Consider the following 19801-nt stretch of genomic DNA (forward strand, 5'->3'; position numbering starts at 1 on the left):
TAACGCTGCGCAGCGGCGACAGTGTCCCTCACCTCTCACTATGCCACCCCCCTCTGTTGTCAAGTCGCAGTCCAAGCTGGCCGACTCAGCCGCTGAAAAGACCATTCTCAAAGCCTCGTGCCTCTGCGGTGCGCCCAACCATGAGGTCACCCTGTCTACGAGTGACTTGCCGCTGAAAGGCTACATGTGCCATTGCACTTCATGTAGACGCATGACTGGGGCCCAATGTCTTACTGTCGTCTTCTGCCCCGAATACTACCAGCCAGCTCAATCTGTGCTAGACAAGATGACTGCCTACGTCTTCACGAAGCGAATCACCCAGTACTTCTGCACGACCTGCGGTTGTCAGATGCTTGCCCGCTGCTTGGAAGATGGCGACGATCCAAACAGCACTGTGACGTGGGATGTGGCTACAGGGACTCTGGAGCGCATTGAAGACATCGTGGACTGGCAGGGCCACGAACATTTGCAGGATACGCTGGACGGCGGGTTCGCAGATTTCCTCACCGAAATCAATGGCAAGAAGCTCGAGCGATGGCCTGCTCACTATGGAAAGCACGAGCAAGTGCCGCCAGGCTGGACCTCAACGTCGAGGTCGGAAGTCGAGGCATCTCCCAGCGACAAACTCCACTGCACATGCAGATGTGGAGGCGTCGAGTTCTATGTGACCCGTCCCAGCGCAAGATCAGCTCTTGCCGAGAAATACTGGCCTGAGTCGCCGCCTCTCGACATCTCGAACGAGCAGCTTCCACCAGAAAGCGAAACGTTCTACATGCGAGACAATCGCACAAAGTTCCTGGCTGGCCTCTGTTCGTGCAACTCCTGCCGTCTGGCCGCTGGAGTTGAGATCACAACGTGGGCATTCATCCCGGCTTTCCAAATCACACAAGACAAAGAAGGCAAGATTCCCTGGTCTGGAGACTTTGGCACGCTGCGGAAGTACGAGTCTTCGCCGGGGTGTTACCGATACTTCTGCTCAAGATGCGGTGCGATTGTGTTCTATGACGCCGACGGCCGAGAGTTCCTCAAAGACGTTGCTGTCGGGTTGGTAGATGCACCAGAGGGTTCCAGAGCCGAGAGCTGGTTTGGCTGGCGAACAAGGCGTCTGGGTTACAGGGACGACGACATTCCCCGAGCAGAGAGCTTTGTGCTTGCTATCGAAAAGGGCTTGCGAGAGTGGGAAGCCTCGCGACCAGGTGCCGATCTTAGCGGAGGATCAAGGTCAGGCGGTGCGCTATGACTTGGACGAAGGTGTTACTGCAATTCGTGTTAACAGTCTCGGTGGACGGTACGAGGCCTGGGTCTCCTTTCGACGAAGCAATGATGACGTTTCTTCTGTTCTTCTAGGGTACAGTATGCTTCAATGTTTCTGCTTTTTGCCGAGATGGTAATACAGAACATGCCGGTGGCTGGAAACGATTGCCGCCGTTACTGGCGTCGCACTTATTGCAACGGTCAGGGGACGTGCACCAACAAGCGTACTTCTTCTATGTACTCTCACTTTTCGACTTCACTTCTTCTTTGCATCCAGACGTCCACCCTCTACCGACATCTTTCCTTCTCTGGCCTATCCTCCGAACGCTGTCGCCGTCCTGCAGGTGCCGACCGGTTGCGAAAGTGCCTCGAAGATGATCTTCACGACGCATTTCCAACGACATGGCTTGGCGGGCACTCAGAGCCTGGCATCGCATCACGCCTGCCTCTTGTAGGCCTTCGTATGGCTTTCTCTCTACGCGGATGCCGAGCTCTTTGTCCTGCAATCCAGGTCTATTGGCTGTCCTGGCAGCAGGTCGCGTCACATCACAGCTCCAGGCCCTCCACCCCAGTAGAGTTGCATCCCTCCTCCAGTGCTAGCCATGTAGCGGCGGCCTTGATATGAAGCGTAAGTGGTGTCCTGACGAGTCAACGCCCTCGCCGTCGAGTCTCGAGGATTCGGTCGCGGGCCGGCGGCTGCAGCTGCCGAGCTCATTGGCTCTTTCACGCAGCCCAACGCACAGCTGCTCGCAAGCTCCGGATCTCTCAAAAGCAACGTCTTTGCGCACACTCTCGCCTGCTCGCCGTCACTGTCGGTACCGAACCTATTGCAAACTCGCAACAAGATCGCGGACGCCAGGGAACAGACGTCTTGATAGTTTCACACCGCTGTTTAACAAGAAAGAGCGGTGAGGACTCCCCCGCCACCGTCATGGCTTAACCTCGCGATGAAGCGTCAGCAGCGCGAGCGCCATGGAGACGACACCCCAGAAGCGCGACAACCACACGCCGTCATGTGCGATCTGCCAGAAGCGAAAGGTGAAATGTGATCGAGTCTACCCGTGTGCGGCGTGTACCAAGTCAGGCCTTGACTGCCACTTTCCGCCCCCCGGACGCCACGGCAAGAGACAACGACGCAACACCGCCCACCAACACGCAACGCAGGAACCCGTCTCGGGCCCTGGGATAGGAGGTCTGCCATCGGATCCCCATGCGGTCCGGCCCACGTCGACACTCTCGGGCGCCATCAACAACAGCAACAATGAGTTTCCCTCACCAGAGTCGACCCATAGCGCGGGCACCAGCACCGCGCGCCTGGTCTCGGATGGCTCGGGTTACCGCTATGTAAACAACCATCTCTGGACCGCCATCTCTACCGATGGCCAAGTCGGCAATGGTAGCCCAGGGGCGGCAGCCAACTCTCCTCAGAAGTCCAACACACCAGGCTCACGGTCGGGGCATGCCATCTACGAAGACATTGCCCGTGGGGACGAGCCATCAGGGGGACGCAGCTTCATCTTTGGAAATGGCCACAGCCACTCGAACTCTCAGTCGCCATCAGATGCAACGCACTTCCAGGCGAGCCACATCATCTTCTTGTGGCAAACATTCCTCGCCAACATCGACCCGGTGATGAAAATATCGCACGCTCCCACTGTCCAGCAGATTCTGCTCGGACAGATCGGCAGGCCTAACATTCCTCGGAATGAAAGAGCCCTGACGTCGGCCATCTTCTTCATCAGTACCATCTCTCTGACAGACGAGCAATGCGTGGAGTCGCTACAAGATTCACGTGCTGCGCTTATCCAGAGATATAGAGAGATTACTGAGATGTCCCTATCGGATGCTGGCTTCATTACGACTACCGACACGATGGTTCTTCAGGCCCTCATTCTGTATCTGGCTGCGCTTAGGAGTCTCGGCGAGATCCAAACAGTCTGGAGTCTGTTCGGGTTAGCCATTCGCATCGCTGGCACAATAGGCCTGCCTCGTGATGGCACTTCATTCAATCTCTCTCCATTCGAGACAGAGCTTCGTCGACGTCTTTGGTGGGGCATTGTCTATTTCGACGGTCGTATGGCTGAACTGGTTGGCCAAGATGGCGATCTCATGGGTAACGACTACGAAGCTGCACCTCCCTCCAACTTCAACGACTCCGACCTTTTCCCGAGCATGGCCCGCCTCCCAGAATCACGTAGAGGACCGACAGAGTCCATCTACCTGCAATCACGCATCCTGAGTGTGACGGTCGCCCGTCGACTGCAGAGTCTCACTGGTCCACAGGGAACTTGGCACAGACTGCAGGATGCTTCAATGGCCACCAACGAGAAGCTTGAGATCATGCAAAGAATCGAGCAAAGATATAATGAAGAAATCATTGAGCCATGTGATCCAACTGTACCCCTGCAATACATGGCCATCAACACGGCAAGAACTTTTGCCACTAAGCTTCGCTTAATTGCTCGCATACCGATTGTAGATCTGGACAGGGAATGGGAGGATGCGGATGGATTCTCAGAAAACGCTTTCTTGCTGAGCATGGACCTCCTCCAGCTGCAGGTCGATCTATGGTGCGAACCGATGGTTCAGCAGTGGAGATGGCACTGGCAGGCCCACTTTCAGTGGTATGCTCTGGTGACCTTGCTGCGGCAGACTCGCTTACGCCAATCCGGCCATGGGATCTCGCGAGCATGGACCTTGATCCAAAAAGCATTTCAGATCATCATTCCTACGTTGGAGCTTGGTCCAAGGAAGAGCCTGCTACTGGACGGTATTCATTCCCTGCTAAATGCAGCCAAGCGTCAGCAAGATCATCCTGGGATTGTAGAGAACGATCAGAAGCCGAACATCCTTCATCAAGACAACAGTACCATCATGTCACCACCAGGCTTCAAGCCTTTGAACGGTTTCAGCAGCGGCTATGGCTCTCGCCCTCACACCGCTCTTTTACCTGGCATGGAAACCATGAGTCAAATGCCAACCCCAACCTCATTTGGACGGACCAGTGTCGAGGATCCGAACGATGCAGTGCTTAGTTTCGACTTGGAGGCGATCGACTGGGTGGAATTCGATAGACTAGCGTCTGAGCTTTGCCAGCAGTGATGGGCATGTCTCAGGCTGCAAGTCAGCAGACAAACGGCACCGGTTTTCGCAAAGTCACGGGAAAGTCACGAGGCTGAAGTGAATGTTTTGTTCGGGAGCAGAGGGCTCGGTGCCGAAGGAATGTCTCCGATGGCCCAGCTCGCAAGTTACAGTTTATGCGGCTCCGAGCTTGCAACAAAACAGCCGCGATGCGCATCGCTTCAAGCCACACGAGGTACCGGCTTCGGGTGTGGGGAGAGACCGTGACACTCGGTCACCGGCATCCCCACAGCGCAGGGTGGTCGTGCCCGCAGAGGTCAAACATGGCACGCAAACAAAGAAGGCGAATTTTCCTCACGTATCAAGTTTGCAATGACGGCTCCAGCAGCCTACGGAAGCTCAAGGCTGTTCCACCCGCATGGTAATGCGAGTGAACTTCCAGTTTGAGTGGAATATCAAACACATGGCATGCAGGCACCAAGGCCAAGAGTCGCTTCGAGGCCCGTGATTGCGTGGTGGAGTGACCATGTACCAAATATGGTGTACGACCACCCGCTGTCACGACAGATCGGTCTTTGAAACAGCCGACGTGGTCCTTGTCGTGGCCTCACCAACATGATGGAGAACCATGCTGACAGTCAATGTCGGTGGTTGCTGCCTCCGATGTGTGAAATAGCAAATTGTATAAAGGCGTAGGCATTATCGTCTGAGGATGCTGACGGCGCAAAGGCGAAAAGGTGACAAGGGAATACCCATAGGGAGAATAATTTAACCCTTCTTTTGATCAAAGGTTGCTGCTCTTCCTCATCATGGCTCAATTCTCAGAAGACATTGACGGTGTGAAGCTGTCGAATGGTCATGCTGGCTTGTTCGACGACGAAGTCAACCGTGCCGCGTCGACAGGTATCAACGTCTTGATAATTGGTGGAGGCGTTGGCGGGTTGACTGCAGCACTCGAATGCTATCGCAAGGGCCATGCCGTCCGCGTCTTCGAAAGGTCACCAAGAGCAAGTGCTGGTGGTGCGTTAAGAGACGAGTTTGAACCTTCAATTAGATGCTGACTTCATCACCAGGCGACATGTTCACCATCGGCGCAAGCGGCCTCCACTTCCTAGACCACTACCCCAACATGCAACGAGAGTACGACGATGTCACCGCCCACAACCTCTGGATGCGCTACCGCAAGTGGACAGGCGAGGACATCGGAGAGCCGTTCTCCTTCGCCGCTGGAACTCCTGGCTCTGACAGGCACAAACATGCCGCTAAGCCTCCAATTCAAACTCAGCAGCGTCCGCAGTTTCATGCCATGCTGTATCACCAGCTGGAGCGGTTTGGGATAAAGGTCAGGTTTGGCATGCGGGTTGTGGAGTACTATGAAGACGTTGAGCGGAAGGTCGGTGGTGTTGTTACGGATAAAGGGGAGAAGTTCGAGGCGGATCTGGTCATTGCTGCTGATGGGTTGAATTCAAAGTCTCAAGCTCTGATTCCTGGACCTGCGGAAAAGGCGAAACCCACTGGACGCACTGTCTTTCGTGGTGCGTTCCCTCTCGAGATTGCCACGGCGGACCCGCTCGTCAACGAGACGTTTGGGCTGAGAGACGGACGGTACCCCTTCCAACAAGTCTGGATGGGCCCTGACACGCATTGTGTCATTCAAAGCTACGTCGACAAGCACGGCAAGAACGGCAGGCTCTGCTTTGGACTGGCGTTCCGCGAGCCAGAAGGCCAAGTCAGGAAAGAATCATGGCACGACACCGTCTCCAGCGACGAGATGCTAAACGTCATCGATCGCCTCCCCGGCTGGCCCGAATCCATCAAGACACTGATCAGACTGACACCACCAGAAACCATCATCGCCTGGCCCCTGAACCCCCGCGACCCGCAATGGACCTGGCACTCCCCCGGCGCCCGCGTCCTCCAACTCGGCGACGCCGCTCACCCTTTTCTCCCCACCTCCGGCAACGGCGCCACGCAAGCCATCGAAGACAGCATCACCATCGCCGAATGCCTCTCCCAATCCAACAAAGACGCCCTCCCCCTCGCCGTCCGCACCCACAACCTCCTCCGCGCCGACCGCGTCTCCTGCTGCCAACTCCTCGGCTTCGTCAACGCCGAGCGCCTGCACAAGACAGACCTCTCGTCCGTCAGCCAGGACCCCAGCAAGATTGCGTTCAAGACGCCACGGTGGATTTGGGGGTTGGATCCGGAGGTGTATGCGCGGGAGAATTTCGCGAGGGCGGCGGGGAGTTTGAGCGAGGGAGAGGGGAAGGGGTTTGTGAATGGGAATATTCCCGCAGGGCATCGAGTGGAGAAGTGGAGTATTGATGAGATTGAGGAGAGGCAGAGGAGGGGGGAGAGGCTTGAGTTGGAGGGGAATTGGAGTTAGACTAGAGTGCTGCAGGGGACTTGAGGTTTTACGGTAATAATGTTCACTCTACCCAACACTTTCGTCAACACCGTCGTAATGACCACCACAAAACAATCCTATTTCTTTTCATGAATCAAGCGAGGTTGACCAAGTACAGCTATAAGAGTCGCTGGGGCTTGTTCCCTTTCGCTACGAAGTTTATAAGACTCGCTTAAGACTATTTTGGGGCTTTGCGGGACGCACGGATGCTCGCGTCACATGTTTGGAGTTTTCCTGTTTGGGAAAGAAGCGTAGTGAACGAACGACTAACTTGAACTGTTTCGTGTTATGGTAATGAGCATGCGAGTGTAGTTTCGACGAGAGCGACTTCCTGCCTGCCATTCTTTCCCTCGCTCTTTCTACTGCTTTTTCCCTCACCCTTTGCCTCACTCGGCTTACGATCTCACATGTTCTCAAAACATGATTGATGTTCGTCCTTCCTTTACACCAAGTCAGCTGAGCATCCAACAAACAAATCCAAACATAACGACCTAGAAAGCGATACCCAAGCTTTGGCCGACTGCGCCATTCCCCGTCCAAGTACATATCCAGCCTTGCCGACACTGCTACAAGTCTCTCCCTACCTCATCACACACAGTAAACCATATCCTGGCCCCATTCCAGCACAAGCATCTTTCTACATCTCCTCCACCAACCCAACCCAACCCAACCCAACCCTCCCCTCCTCCAAAAATGCTCACCACCCTCCTCCAAAAATGCTCACCACCCTCCTAAGCCTCACCGCCGCCGCCGCCCTCCCCTCCCAACCCTCCAAGCGCCAAGGGGCCTTCACACCCATCGAAGCCGGCTCCACCCTCGCCGAAATCACCTTCCACACCGAACGCGCCTGCCAAAGCGCGCTGGTCGACTACGATGCCAGCAAAGGCTATTCGACCGACGGCGTCATGACGTACATCCCCGGCGGCCAGACGGGGTGTTTCAATGCGCCTGGGGCGACTGTGGGGACGACTGCGCAGGGCCAGGGGGTGAGTTTTCGATTTCCTCCTCCTTTTGCTTGGAAGTGAGGATTGCTTTGTGGTCTTTGTTGACTAACGAGATTCCGTGGCGTAGTGCAAGACTTACTTTTTCAACGTGCCGGATTGTCCTGATGGACAGGGTTTCCTCGTGCCGGATAACAATTGTTATGCGAATGTCAAATCTGTTATTGCGACTTGCTAGAGCGATGGGCAGTTGGGTCATTCTTTGCTGAAGAGGCTTGGGGTTCCTTCGAGATGTCCCTCTCACGCCGCTCTTTCAAGTCTTTGGATTGCGTTATGCGGGTCTGCGTGGTGTCTCTCGTCCCCATATCTGGCTTTTTCATACTCTGTTTTCTCTACGTGCATTTTCACTGTTGGAGCCCCTGGCTCAAACAGTACAAGTCTACATCTACCAAAAGCTCCATCATCTTATGTCTTATCAGCGTCATCAAAACCCCTATCACGTAAACCCTACCTTATTCCTCCACCTCCAACTCCAAATCCGAAAACGTAACCTCGAGCCCCTTCTCCCCATTTTCCTCCCCACCAATCCCCTCGTCCTTCTTCGGCTTCGCCGCATAAACGCCCACCCAAACCTACAAAAGAACAAAGCAGTCAGCAAAACACCACTCCTCACTAAGGGGCGCCTCAAAACATCAAACTCACCTCCCCCTCCAACCGCCCCTCCATAGACGCCCACTTAACCTCCCTCACCGGCCCCAACTCCCCCTCCCCACCCTCCTGCTTCGCATAAACCCACAAGCCCTCCCCCTCCCTCACGACCCTGAACGTCGCCTTCTGGTGAAACTCGGCCTTCATGGGCGAGATGCTCCAGTCGCTGTAGCGGTCCGTGCCGACGACGCCGAGGACGCAGGCGTTGGAGAAGAATTCGATGCCGGCTTTGAGCCATTTGAGGCCTTTAGTGTTTTCGGGAGGGGTGGGGTTGGAGGGGTTGGGAAAGGCGAGAATCAGGCCGCCTTGGTCGTATTGGGTTTTCCAGGGGGCGAAGATGGTGACGGTGAGGGATTTGAATTTTTGGGAGGGGAGGGTGCGGTAGAGGATTGGGGCGGTGAAGACGTCGTCTGTGTCGCTGCGGCGCCAGACTGTGGTCGAGGGTTAGTTTAGTGTGAGGGCTGGGGGTGGATGGCTGGACTTGCTGTCGGTGTCTGTGGGCGCTGTTATGGTGAAGGAGGAATCATCTGAAGGGGCGGTGGCGCCGTTGAGGGTTTGCCATTGAGTTGAGGACGGCATTTGGGCGAGTCTGTGTTCTTTCTTTCTCACTCGTGTTCTACCTGTCTCCTGTTAATCAAACGATGTGTTCTCGATTGATTCGATATATTGGAGTGTATGTTGCTTTTATACCGCTATCAGCAATTGACGACATAATCTGTCGCAATACCTTGATTAGGGGACACCCGCAGCGGCGAGAGCGAATCAAGTCAAGAGGGCGGAGGGATGAGCTCCAAGCTACCTAGCTGCAGATGAGGCTGAGAGTGACACGATTAGGTAAAAGTGTATCTGCAGCTATAGCTGGCCAGAAGTTGACTTACCGCTGCGGAGTTGACGGAAAGGGAATGTCTCTCAATCAAGGGAGGGCCTTGCATTTGCACGATACGTGGTCATCTAAAAAATCTTTCAAACGATCAGCCAGCAAGCAGAAACGACAGAATCCATCCTCATGGCATCTTTACCATACTCGATCCTTATGGCAAACCCTTCCGGTACCTCTCCATAACGTCCGGCCTAATCTGCTCCATAACCTCCACAGGCGACTCCCTCTTCCACTTAATCCCACTCTGATTCTCCCAATCCCGCCACAATCCCCTCAGCATCTGATCATCCACATAATTCGTATGCATCGGCGAAACCCTCGACTGTTTCGGATCCCAATAATGCCCATTCCTGGCACCAGCGATCTCTCCCAGATCCTGGGTCGAGGCAAGCCAAAAGCCCGTGGCGATGGTGTTCTCAGTATCACGACCAAAGACTCTCGCCCACTGCGTCAGAATCCACTAAGCCGGCTCGTAGAAGAATGGCGTCGGTCGTTCGCGCATATTCTTGAGAAACCACTCTTTCGGCACGCCGGTGTTGTAGGCGTGGACGAGGAATTTCTTGTTGCGGATGGTGAGGGGTGCTTGCATGTGAATTGGTTTTCGCGGGGGTGGTGCGTATTCGGGAGCGAACATGTCGTTGATGGGGTTGTCGTTCCAGCGCTCGGCGAGGAGCGTGACCATGGCGAGTTGCATTTGCTTCATGGTCGCGTAGGCGCGGAAGTTCTCGAGGCGTCCGATGCCGTTCGCTGGGCCGGGGAGGAGACGAGATAGAGTGAACAGTGTGGTTTTGAGGGGTAGCCAGAAGATGGCTCTTGCCGTGTCGGCCAGTGGGTTCCACCACCAGGACCATAGGACGATTTTGATGAGGAGCCACGTCGGACAGCTATCTTCGCCAAGGTTCTGTATTTGAGTTCTTCCTTCGGCAAGACTCCCAAAGTAGTGGATGAAAGAGTTAGCAAAGATCACACGAGCACCTGGTGAGAGCATCTTCTCAAGGCGACAACTGAGTGTGAATGGGCCAAGCACGTTGGTGAGATACCTAAAGCGAGTCAGAACCATACATCACTACCGGATTCGATAAGGTGGGTGCTTTTACTTACATGCTGCCGAACCTGTCCTGTCGGCGATGTGCCGTGATGTTTGCATGGTGAACGACCACATCAATGTAGCATGGCACATCCTCATCGCAGAACTTGCGAATGCTCTCGTCACTTGTGAGGTCGAGGACCATGGGATTGATCTTCGACTTGGGGTGCTTGAGCGCTTCGGCAGTGGAATCGCGTCTGAGATCCTGCAACAGATTTCCAGTTGACGGCTTGTCCACGAAAGCTTTCTCCAGCTGATTCGTCGGTGAGAGGTAGTCCATGATCTCCTTCTTCGCAAGTTGGCCCTCCTCTTCGGTAGGGCACGCAAGCCAGACAGTGGCACCGGCCTCCGCCATCGCCTTCGCCATCTCCATGCCGAGTATACCGTCTCCGCCACAACCAGTGATGAGCACGTTCTTTCCCGTCATCTTCGCGCTTCGATCGATTCGCGAAGCTGCAGTCGAGCGGCCGAAGAGGTGCAGGGTAAAGGCACAAACGGGGTCCCAGAGATACCAGACATACTGAGTAGGCCTGTATTTGGCGTCGTATTCTCCCTCGACTTGACCGTCGTCGCCGTCGGTGCCGTTCCTTCGTCGGCGAATGGGAAGGTCAACGAATGTGACTCTGGGAGCTTTGCCCCTATTTGTGGGTGAGTACGGCTCGCCATCTTCCGATATTGGTGCAAGCATCCAAGGCTGATTTCTTCGTGATCCTGAGATGCTGGCTGCTGGGTTAGGAATGCGATGTGAGCTGTCAGATATGAAAGATGCCATGCTTTGGTGGATGTTAGAAGAGATGGAGGCAAAAGTAACATCACCTGCTAACGCCTCGTCGTCGCAGGAAAGGCAAGAGTAGACTACAGAAACGTTTCGTCGCGCTGGCCTTGACAGACGAATCCTGCTATTCGGAAGGCAAGTCCAGTGGCAGAGAAAGTAGTCGCCGTATGCACATGCCCTATTGCAGGTCTTACTCTTTTATAGTCGCCATGCGCAATGGCCCTGCAGCTTGAGACTCGATCCCTTGGACCCATTTGTAGACGTAGGAAGGCAGGCAGAGAATAATACCGTGCTTCCAGTTAGGGTTCTAAGTGAATGTTCAGCTAATGGTTACCTGAGATCCGTCTCATATAAGACAATTCCCCTCCCATTAGACGGCGACTTTTCAGCTTTTGCAATGTCTGCATGTTACGAGTGAACTACATCGAGATGATCACGTCAACTTCCAGATCTCTACCTCGCAACGGACAAGAAAAAGATTAAGACATACCAGGAGTACACCCCAAATTGATGTTAATCTCCCCGCTCTGAGTATTCTGGCAACAGAAGGTATTGCCCGCGGGACAGTTGTTATTCAGAACTTTGATAGACGTGAGTACAAAGACGAGCAAGCTTGATCGAGAAATATTGCTTAAGGCAGGGATCGAACTTACTTGAAAGGAGTGAAACTCCGTCGAGCAAACAACTGCCACCTAGGATATTCAGTGAATCGCAGCCGCCGGAGGTCACGCAGCAAGAAGTTGTGGTGTTTTCGGCGCAGGGGGGTGGATCTTCGGCGGTTGGCAAGGGTGCGGGTATGGCAAGGACGGCGGTTACGAGGAGGAAGGGGGAGAGAATTGGGGTGTGCATCTTGTTCGAAGCAAAAGCAAAGTGAATGGATAGGGTTCTTTTGGAATACGGTGAGGGAAGATGGGTGAAGACTTTCGTTTAAATAGATTGGATTTATGTTTGAGTTTGATCTTGGAATGATTACAGAGATTGGGAAGGAAGAGATGGGGTCTGCTTACTTTATCTTATTTGATACGCTTTGGGAAAACGGTCTTTTAGCTGCGGCTCATCTGTGGTTTGTTGTTGGAGCGCGCTCCGCCCGAAACCGGTGGTGTAAATGGGGGAGAATACAGATCTTGGCCGAAAGATCGAGTATTGTATCGGTTTCGCGGTTCTTTCTTTCTCGCTTGGCTTCAGTGGACGTATATGTTATCCCTTGTGAATTTCTGAGTCCCCAAACAGAGAGGGAACTTCACATCACCCGCGCAGTCTCAATGCACAACAATCTTGGTCCCTCGAACTTCCTCTGCGATGCCTGGACCGAAAATTCTGACTGGCGTCTTGAATCCAGCGTCGACCTGTCCAGCAAGAACTCGCCTCATCAGTCGGCAGTGGAAGTATACCCATTGACTGTATGCAACTCTGCGATCTGTAAGCCTCCTCCCGCATCTCTTGCAACCACAGCAGCTAGAACTGCCGTAAGGTCTGAATCTTTCAAAGGTCCTGCGGCTTGAAGACTCGATACTTGGGTCCCGTTACAGACAGAGAAGAATACCGTGCTTCTGGTTGGCCTCAGCAGAGCGATACAATCTTTCGGTCGTCGTCCCGGCTGCAGGAATCTCCATTCAATTGTGGGGCTAGTCTGTAAGCCATCAACGAGGTACAATACCATCGCGGTGTCTGCCACTTCATTCATGTGTTCGCGGAAAGAGAGGTCGGAATTGAGTCGTCAGTTCCCCTCGCTAAGCGCGCTTCGGTCCGTCTACACGAGATGTGGTCTTGACATCACCCTGCAGGAGAGGCGGCGATCCAATGGTGAGGTGGCTCATCTTGGTGCTGGTGTGCGCAAGCTCGATACCCGGACACGAGCACGTGGAGTGGAGGGAAGAGTACATGTACTAGACGCTTGCCATCTGCATTACACAATCTCGGCCGTGTCTTACCAAGAATCGCACAGGACCCCTTATCACCTCACCACCTGCAACTCATCTCCGGAACTTCCGCCGCCCCCGAAACAGACGGACATGGAACCAGGGAACCAGTCCTTGTGTTGAAACTCCACCCACGAACCTCCTGTTTGCCCTGAACTGTCGCCACGACTCCTCACCACAACATGCCAGAAGAGCCGCAGGAGAACAGGCGCAGGTCCTTCCTGCTGCCATCGATCCCGACCTTCAACCTCCGCAAAGACCGCCAATACCAGAACAAGACCGGTCGTCCAAGATGGGTGCTGCACATGCAAGCCACCTTCTGGCGGGTGCTCATGAGCCTGGGCATGTTCTTCCATAAGCTTGCCCCTCCGCGACCACCACATCCCAACTTCTACCGCGTCATCGATACGCATGTCTCTGGGAAACCTGGACAGATCACGCTTTACTTTTACGTACCATCCGATTATGAAACGCAGAAGAGGTTATGGACAAGTCGAACCGATGAAGGGGAGGAGTCTGGTGGTGAAGAGGAGCGGGATAGGAGCAAGATGAGGATGAGCATCAGTTCGATTGGCGACGGTCTGCGTAGACGAAGTCGGACTATGCGTCGGTGGGGCGGATATCCTGTGGTGATCAACTTCCACGGAGGAGGTTTTACACTGGGGTCGCCTCACGATGATGCCAGATGGTGTGGCACTGTGGTCGCAGAGAACAACGCTGTTGTAGTATCGGTCGACTACAGATTGGCTCCAGAATACCCCTTCCCAACCGCTGTGGAAGATGGCGTGGACGCTGTAATTTGGATTTGGAAGCATGCCGAAGAGCTGGGTATCGACCGAAACAAGATTGCCATTTCAGGATTCTCATCAGGAGGAAACATGACCTTTTCGGTTCCGATGCGCTTGTACGATCAACAGACTGGTTTTGCTAGGGACGATTCAGACTTGGAGTCGGGTAACGAAGCCGTAGATCATGGGGATGTCACTGTGCATGACCCACCTCCTGGATCTTCTGCTTCGCATTTGACGGCTGCGTCCACCGCTACGACTGCTGTGCCTCAAAGTCAAGAGAACGATCAACTTATAGACCCCAACGGTCCTCCGCCCCAAACACCGAGCAGTCGTGGGAAGGCCGCGGCCACAGCCATTGAGCGGAGCGTTACCATACCCCAAATCCAGATCAAATGCCTGGTCTCCTGGTATCCCTCGTTAGACTACACTCGAACCCGCGAAGAACGCCGCGCAACATGCGTACGAGCCGACCAAGAACTTCCCGCCCTCTTCACCGACCTCTTCGACGACTCATATCTCCACCCACCCAAAGACGTCGCTCTAGACTCACCCTACCTTTCCCCGGGCGTCGCCCCCACCTCCCTCCTCCGCAACGCCATCCCCGAAGAAATCATCATGCACACCTGCGAATGGGACATGCTGCTCGACGAAGGCCGAGAGTTCTACGAGCGCCTGGCGTCCGAGGAGGTCGGCAAGCATGTCAACTACACCATGGTCGAAGGCGTGCCGCATGGCTGGGACAAAGCGCCGAATCCGTGGAAGCCCACACCGGGAGTCAGGGAGCATTATCTGAAGGCTTGCAAGGAGATGAGGAGGATTATGGGCGAGAGGAGGAATAGTGAGATGCCGGAGGCGCAGCCCAGGAAGAGTATTGTAAGATGATGGGGTGATGTGTAGTGTGTATATGCCTATTGTGTGTAGGAAGACTTTGTGAGTTTATGTTTTTGTGAGCAAGCGTGTCAGCGAAAGCGATTTATTAACAGCGAATTCAAAATACCAAAGAGATACCAGCAATGAAGAACAACAGCACTTTGAACTACCTACCTCATCTCACGATGTCCGAGATATCTTTTCCCAAACGATAAGGTGCCCCATTCCAGCCGCGTCGACAGATTCATACATGTATCGAGTAGTAGCTCGTCCCACTAAGCTTACACGTCCTCTGTCCACATCATCACCAGGGCAGCAAAGCAGGCAAGCAAGCGGAAAACTGGCAAGTCTTGCGGTAAACTCGACACGACGCGACTCAATAATGGGCTACACTTCCGGTAGTAGGGCAGAGGTAGGGCTCCTCCCTGTTCCTCACACACAGAGAGGGTTGAAACGGTAGGTGTGCATCACGCTTGCCTTTTCTCTTCGTGTATATAAGCGGCTGCGTGTAGATGCTTTGTGGATTGAGAAATTGAAGTCTTTTTCTTGGTTGGTCCTTTGGATGAAGATGTCTGGCAAAGAAGTATTGCCCAAGTATTATCGTGAGGAGCCTGAGTTGCAAGAGCGGGTGAAGGAGCTGTTTAGGGAGTATGTGGGGATTCAGAGTGATGAGGAGATTGTGAGGCATGTCAAGGAGATTGTATGTTCCCGTTCTCTCGGAACAACCGCCGTCGACTGTGGGACTGGTGCTGATGCTGATGATCGATTGATTGTTGTAGCGCGAGAAAGCCTGGCAACTCTTCAACTACCCTTGCATAGGCGGCTTCATGTTCCTCGAAATGCAAATCAAAGACCATCCGCTCGCGAACGAGGTCATCACGCGCATGAAGACCGGCAAGGAGACGTTCCTCGACCTAGGCTGCTGCTTCGCCCAAGACATCCGGAGCCTCGTCTTCGAAGGCGCGCCGTCGGACAAGATGACTGCCTTCGACTTGCGACGCGAGTTTGTCGATTTCGGGTATGAGCTGTTTCGAGATCGGGAGTCGTTGAAGGCGGAGTTTGTGTTTGGGGACTTTCTCGACGGGCAGGGGGGTGGGTTGAAGGAGGGGGCTTTTGATTTGGTTCATGCGTCGGCGTTTTTCATTTGTGGAATTGGGAGGGGCAGGTTGAGGCTGTGGTGAGGGCTGTGAGGTTGTTGAAGCCGAAGAGGAATTCTTTGGTCTTTGGATGGCAGGCGGCGACGGATCTTGCCGATAGCTATCCTCATTGGACGACCAATTCGGGAGAGGTGAGTGGCACGCCTTCTGCTCGTCGATCGAGAGGGCACTTGGGAGTTGGCTGACGCGCGTTGGTTTCTTTAGATGTATCGGCACAATCCCGAGTCCTTTGAGAAGTTAGTCGGCGAGGTTGCTCAGAGGACTGGTACGCAGCTGAAAGCCGAGTCTGCGCTTGGTGAAATGAAGGACAACGATCTGCGGAAAGAAGGCTTCCGGATCATTTCGTTCTCCATCAGAATGGTCTGAAGCAGGATTGTTTGAGCATAGATCAGGTGCTGGATGCTTGCACCTTCGCATATCCGGTCTGGGATTGTGAGCTTCTTTGGAAGAGCACAGCTTTCCATTCATGTGTCCATAGTAGTCGAGACCACGTCAAAACTTCGCATGATCACTGCTCCGATTCGCGTCCTGATGCTGTCGGTCAACGGTGTTGCTTCGTCTCGTCCTCGATCTTGGGTAGCGAAGTCTCCTGCGACGTGGCAAAGTCATGGCCCTCCCACCACGGTATGCATGCCTTGGCTGTCCACCCATCTGGAGGGAATAGCAGGAAGTGATCGACTTTCCCCGCTAGAAGCTGTGCACAGGTTGATCTCCTGCTCTCGAGACGGTATACGCTTGCAAGTAGCTCCTGCCCTCGACTTGGAGCTCGTAAGCGTGGCCCAGCGCATTCACCGCATGTTCTTGTCGAGGGCAATGAAGATTTGAGAAGGTCGAGAAGGTCATGAGTCCCGCATCATCAGCTATCCGGCAGTTGGAAATGCATTGTTTTGGTGGACTTTCACACCAGAGCAAGATGTGGGCGTCCGATCAAGGATCATCGGCCGGGGTCAGCTCCCACCAATGATAGACTGTGTTGAGGCGCTAGCGGCGGCTTAATGCAGCGGCTCGTTCCTAGTCTCAGATTTGCGAGAAGTAAAAGCAGACGAGACCCATTAAAAGTGTGGGAGAAAACCCGGGGCCAGAGTAGACAGCAGAGCCAGGACGAAGCGACGACGAAGCAAACAAAACTGAGACGGTGATGATGAAGAGACAAACTCACCATGTCGATCTTGGCAACGGTGAGACTGGTGACCTGCGGCGCCCAATCACACAGAATCGCACCTGCTGCTTCTTCTCCACATACGCTAGAACCAGAACTGCTGTTCATAAAATCTCTCTCGCCGCCTGATCTTCCTTCGCCTTCACTTCCACCTTCCTTTCGCTCGAGCTTTACCAGTCCTTCCCATTGCACCTACTCACAACACCGACAGACATTGCGACACAGAGAGGGAAGGAACGTCCAACGGGCGTGGGGATTCTGCACTTGCGTCGATTCGGGCTTCTTCTAGTTCTCTTGCTGGGTGGACGGGGCAGCCGTAAGAGCGGAGCCGATTTCACAGGACTATGGCATTGACACAGACAAGAACAACTCCTCGAGATCCCTCCAAGTTTCCTGCCGTTCAGCTTTTCCTCCTCGGTGAGTTTGCACACTCTCCCACCCCGCGACAGAGATAAGCTTTCTACGCGTGGCGTCCGGACATTGAGATCACGTGCTAATATGAGTCTCGACGACAGCACTTGTACGAGTCGCGGAGCCGATTGCTCTGACATCCATCTTTCCATATGCCTGGCAACTCGTGCTTCATTTCCAAATCGGCGACAAGAGCAATGCCTCCTTCTACGCGGGCCTGCTCATCTCGGCCTTCTCCTTGGCCGAGGCCTGTACCGGAATGTGAGATTGTCACGCCACCCTCTTCCGCTTCACGAAAGTACGATTGACGTTCGATGTATAGGTTCTGGGGAGGTCTTTCCGACAGGCTAGGGAGAAAGCCCGTCTTGTTGATGGGATGTTTCGGTACTGTTGCCTCTCTGCTTATAGTAGGCTTCAGCATGAACTTCTGGATGGCCCTGTTTGGCCGATGCCTAGGTGGCGCCCTCAATGGAAACATTGGCGTGATTCAAAGTAAGTTGGAGTGGTAGTGGTCTGGACCTGCAAGATGAAGGCTAACATACCTGTGCTCGACAAGCCATGGTCGGTGAACTCGTCAAGAATCCCAAGCATGAACCCAAGGCATACGCGATTATGCCTTTCGTATGGTCGATTGGCACCATCTTGGGTCCAAGCATTGGTGGGTACTTTGCCTCTCCTGCGACGAACTTTCCACATGTCTTTCCCAAAGGCGGCCTGTTCGACAAGTTCCCATATCTGCTTCCCAACTTGATTGCTACTGCTCTCATGCTTGTTTCCATTCTTGCTGGTTACTTTTGTCTTGAGGAGACTCACCCAGACATGCAGCCGTGGAGCACAGCACAAGACCTTGAAGAATCCCACGCCAAGACGCCTTTGATGCCAGCTCAAGCAGGTACCACGACATCAGCTGCCAACCTTGAACAGGAGAGTTATGGTACATTCAACAATGTTGAAGAAGCCATCGAGGAGGAATGGGATGTGCGACCAGACGGTACCAGCAGACCACCGAGCATCTCCAGCGGCTCTGACAAGGTCTTCACATGGCGAGTCATCATGCTCAACATTGCTTTGGGGATTTTTACTTATCACTCGATGACATATGGTATGTGTTCGAAATGAGCGATGTCTGGGCACAGAACTGGTAGCTAACGTTTCCAAAGATCACTTGCTCCCAATCTTCTTCCAAGACGAACGTGTGCCTGCTGGAGGCGATCTTGTCAGCATCTTTGCCACAAGCTCGAGCTCACTGGCAGGTGGTCTCGGCTTAAGCGTTCAGCAAGTCGGTATCATCATGTCAGTGAACGGCATCATTGCGTTGTTTGTCCAAGCTGTGATCTTTCCAATTATGGCCAGCTGGCTTGGAGTTTGGAGAGTCTTCATCATAACCGCAGTCGGACATCCACTTGCCTACTTCATCGTGCCGTATTTGGCGCTGCTTCCCACCGACTTGCTCTACCCAGGTATCTACGCATGCCTAACGATCCGGAATTTTTTCTCCATCTTGGCATATCCGGTTCTGCTCATTCTGCTGAAAGAAGCCGCACCGGCTCCCAACTGCCTCGGAAAGATCAACGGTCTGGCCGCATCGACCGGTGCTGGATGTCGAACCGTCGCTTCTCCTGTCGCTGGCTTCTTGTACGGGCTCGGCATCCAGATAGAATTCACTGCATTGGCCTGGTGGGCGTCAGCTGCCGTCGCCATTATCGGCACGATCCAGGCGTTCTTCGTCAACAGAGTCAAGGACGGTCCACAGCATCGTGTTCGTCCGATTGCTCCTTGTCGCTTCATTCCGGATGAGCACAGAGAACATCGGCCGTCAGCAGTGGTCAACATCAAGATTCACGACCCTGACAGTGGGTACAGCACCGAGGACGAGAGGACTCCATTCGCTTCTCGCGTTTATCACGGCTGAGCAAGGTTTCCACGTACGTCCTTTCACGAGCTTCCTCTGGCGTCGGCACCAAAGGAAAAGGTTTATAGGGAAGGAGGCATGTCCTGGGATGACATTTCAGCGAGGCGTTCTGGGCGGCGTTGACGAGTTTTAGTCATGACATAACGGCATCACGGACTCTGGGTGTTTTCGAATGGGTCATGGCTATAACAAAATGTACGTATCGGGGGAGTATGCTGACATGGGTAGATGATAGAGCTATAGGCGTTTCAATGGATGACCTTTGGTGTGTATCGAGATTCTGTATAACTTTCCTTGTCGTTCGATCACCCGCTATCGATGACTGAAAGCAGTGGATGATGTTCAAGCCTCGCACTCGTTTGACTCTCACGAAGTCGTCCGGCGAATTGAAGCAGTCACGTGTCGGGACCCGCGGAAAATCTAAACACAACTCTCCGAGATGAACCAGT

The 19801-nt window shown here is 53.9% G+C and overlaps 9 protein-coding genes across 9 annotated transcripts; 7 read left to right on the plus strand and 2 right to left on the minus strand.

Annotated features, from left to right (window-relative positions):
- Positions 1-40: 40 nt before the first annotated feature.
- Positions 41-1240, plus strand: M409DRAFT_53837 (uncharacterized protein; the record flags this gene model as incomplete). Its single annotated transcript, XM_033812482.1, has 1 exon — positions 41-1240. The coding sequence occupies one exon, from the start codon at positions 41-43 to the stop codon at positions 1238-1240; it is 1200 nt and encodes a 399-aa protein (XP_033668776.1).
- A 986-nt stretch (positions 1241-2226) lies between these two features.
- Positions 2227-4356, plus strand: M409DRAFT_22036 (uncharacterized protein; the record flags this gene model as incomplete). The annotated part of the gene is made up of 1 exon (XM_033806155.1): positions 2227-4356. The coding sequence occupies one exon, from the start codon at positions 2227-2229 to the stop codon at positions 4354-4356; it is 2130 nt and encodes a 709-aa protein (XP_033668777.1).
- Positions 4357-5144: 788 nt separating this feature from the next.
- On the plus strand, positions 5145-6721 carry M409DRAFT_65949 (uncharacterized protein; the record flags this gene model as incomplete). The annotated part of the gene is made up of 2 exons (XM_033816729.1): positions 5145-5355; positions 5409-6721. 2 exons carry the CDS (start codon positions 5145-5147, stop codon positions 6719-6721), a joined length of 1524 nt encoding a protein of 507 aa, XP_033668778.1.
- Positions 6722-7458: 737 nt separating this feature from the next.
- M409DRAFT_22038 (uncharacterized protein) lies at positions 7459-7921 on the plus strand (the record flags this gene model as incomplete). Its single annotated transcript, XM_033806156.1, has 2 exons — positions 7459-7728; positions 7814-7921. The coding sequence occupies 2 exons, from the start codon at positions 7459-7461 to the stop codon at positions 7919-7921; spliced, it is 378 nt and encodes a 125-aa protein (XP_033668779.1).
- A 274-nt stretch (positions 7922-8195) lies between these two features.
- M409DRAFT_65950 (uncharacterized protein) lies at positions 8196-8970 on the minus strand (the record flags this gene model as incomplete). Its single annotated transcript, XM_033816730.1, has 3 exons — positions 8196-8315; positions 8434-8822; positions 8877-8970. 3 exons carry the CDS (start codon positions 8968-8970, stop codon positions 8196-8198), a joined length of 603 nt encoding a protein of 200 aa, XP_033668780.1.
- Positions 8971-9731: 761 nt separating this feature from the next.
- M409DRAFT_53842 (uncharacterized protein) lies at positions 9732-11982 on the minus strand (the record flags this gene model as incomplete). Its single annotated transcript, XM_033812483.1, has 4 exons — positions 9732-10311; positions 10373-11213; positions 11624-11713; positions 11787-11982. 4 exons carry the CDS (start codon positions 11980-11982, stop codon positions 9732-9734), a joined length of 1707 nt encoding a protein of 568 aa, XP_033668781.1.
- A 1252-nt stretch (positions 11983-13234) lies between these two features.
- M409DRAFT_65951 (uncharacterized protein) lies at positions 13235-14725 on the plus strand (the record flags this gene model as incomplete). Its single annotated transcript, XM_033816731.1, has 2 exons — positions 13235-13524; positions 13642-14725. The coding sequence occupies 2 exons, from the start codon at positions 13235-13237 to the stop codon at positions 14723-14725; spliced, it is 1374 nt and encodes a 457-aa protein (XP_033668782.1).
- A 556-nt stretch (positions 14726-15281) lies between these two features.
- Positions 15282-16695, plus strand: M409DRAFT_53844 (uncharacterized protein; the record flags this gene model as incomplete). The annotated part of the gene is made up of 4 exons (XM_033812484.1): positions 15282-15413; positions 15493-15805; positions 16177-16302; positions 16349-16695. 4 exons carry the CDS (start codon positions 15282-15284, stop codon positions 16693-16695), a joined length of 918 nt encoding a protein of 305 aa, XP_033668783.1.
- A 678-nt stretch (positions 16696-17373) lies between these two features.
- M409DRAFT_65952 (uncharacterized protein) lies at positions 17374-19352 on the plus strand (the record flags this gene model as incomplete). Its single annotated transcript, XM_033816732.1, has 5 exons — positions 17374-17446; positions 17545-17701; positions 17763-17932; positions 17997-18542; positions 18601-19352. 5 exons carry the CDS (start codon positions 17374-17376, stop codon positions 19350-19352), a joined length of 1698 nt encoding a protein of 565 aa, XP_033668784.1.
- Between the last annotated feature and the right edge of the window lie 449 nt (positions 19353-19801).

The sequence above is a fragment of the Zasmidium cellare genome, assembly GCF_010093935.1.
Source record: "Zasmidium cellare ATCC 36951 unplaced genomic scaffold M409scaffold_14, whole genome shotgun sequence".
Taxonomy (NCBI): Eukaryota; Fungi; Ascomycota; class Dothideomycetes; order Mycosphaerellales; family Mycosphaerellaceae; genus Zasmidium; species Zasmidium cellare.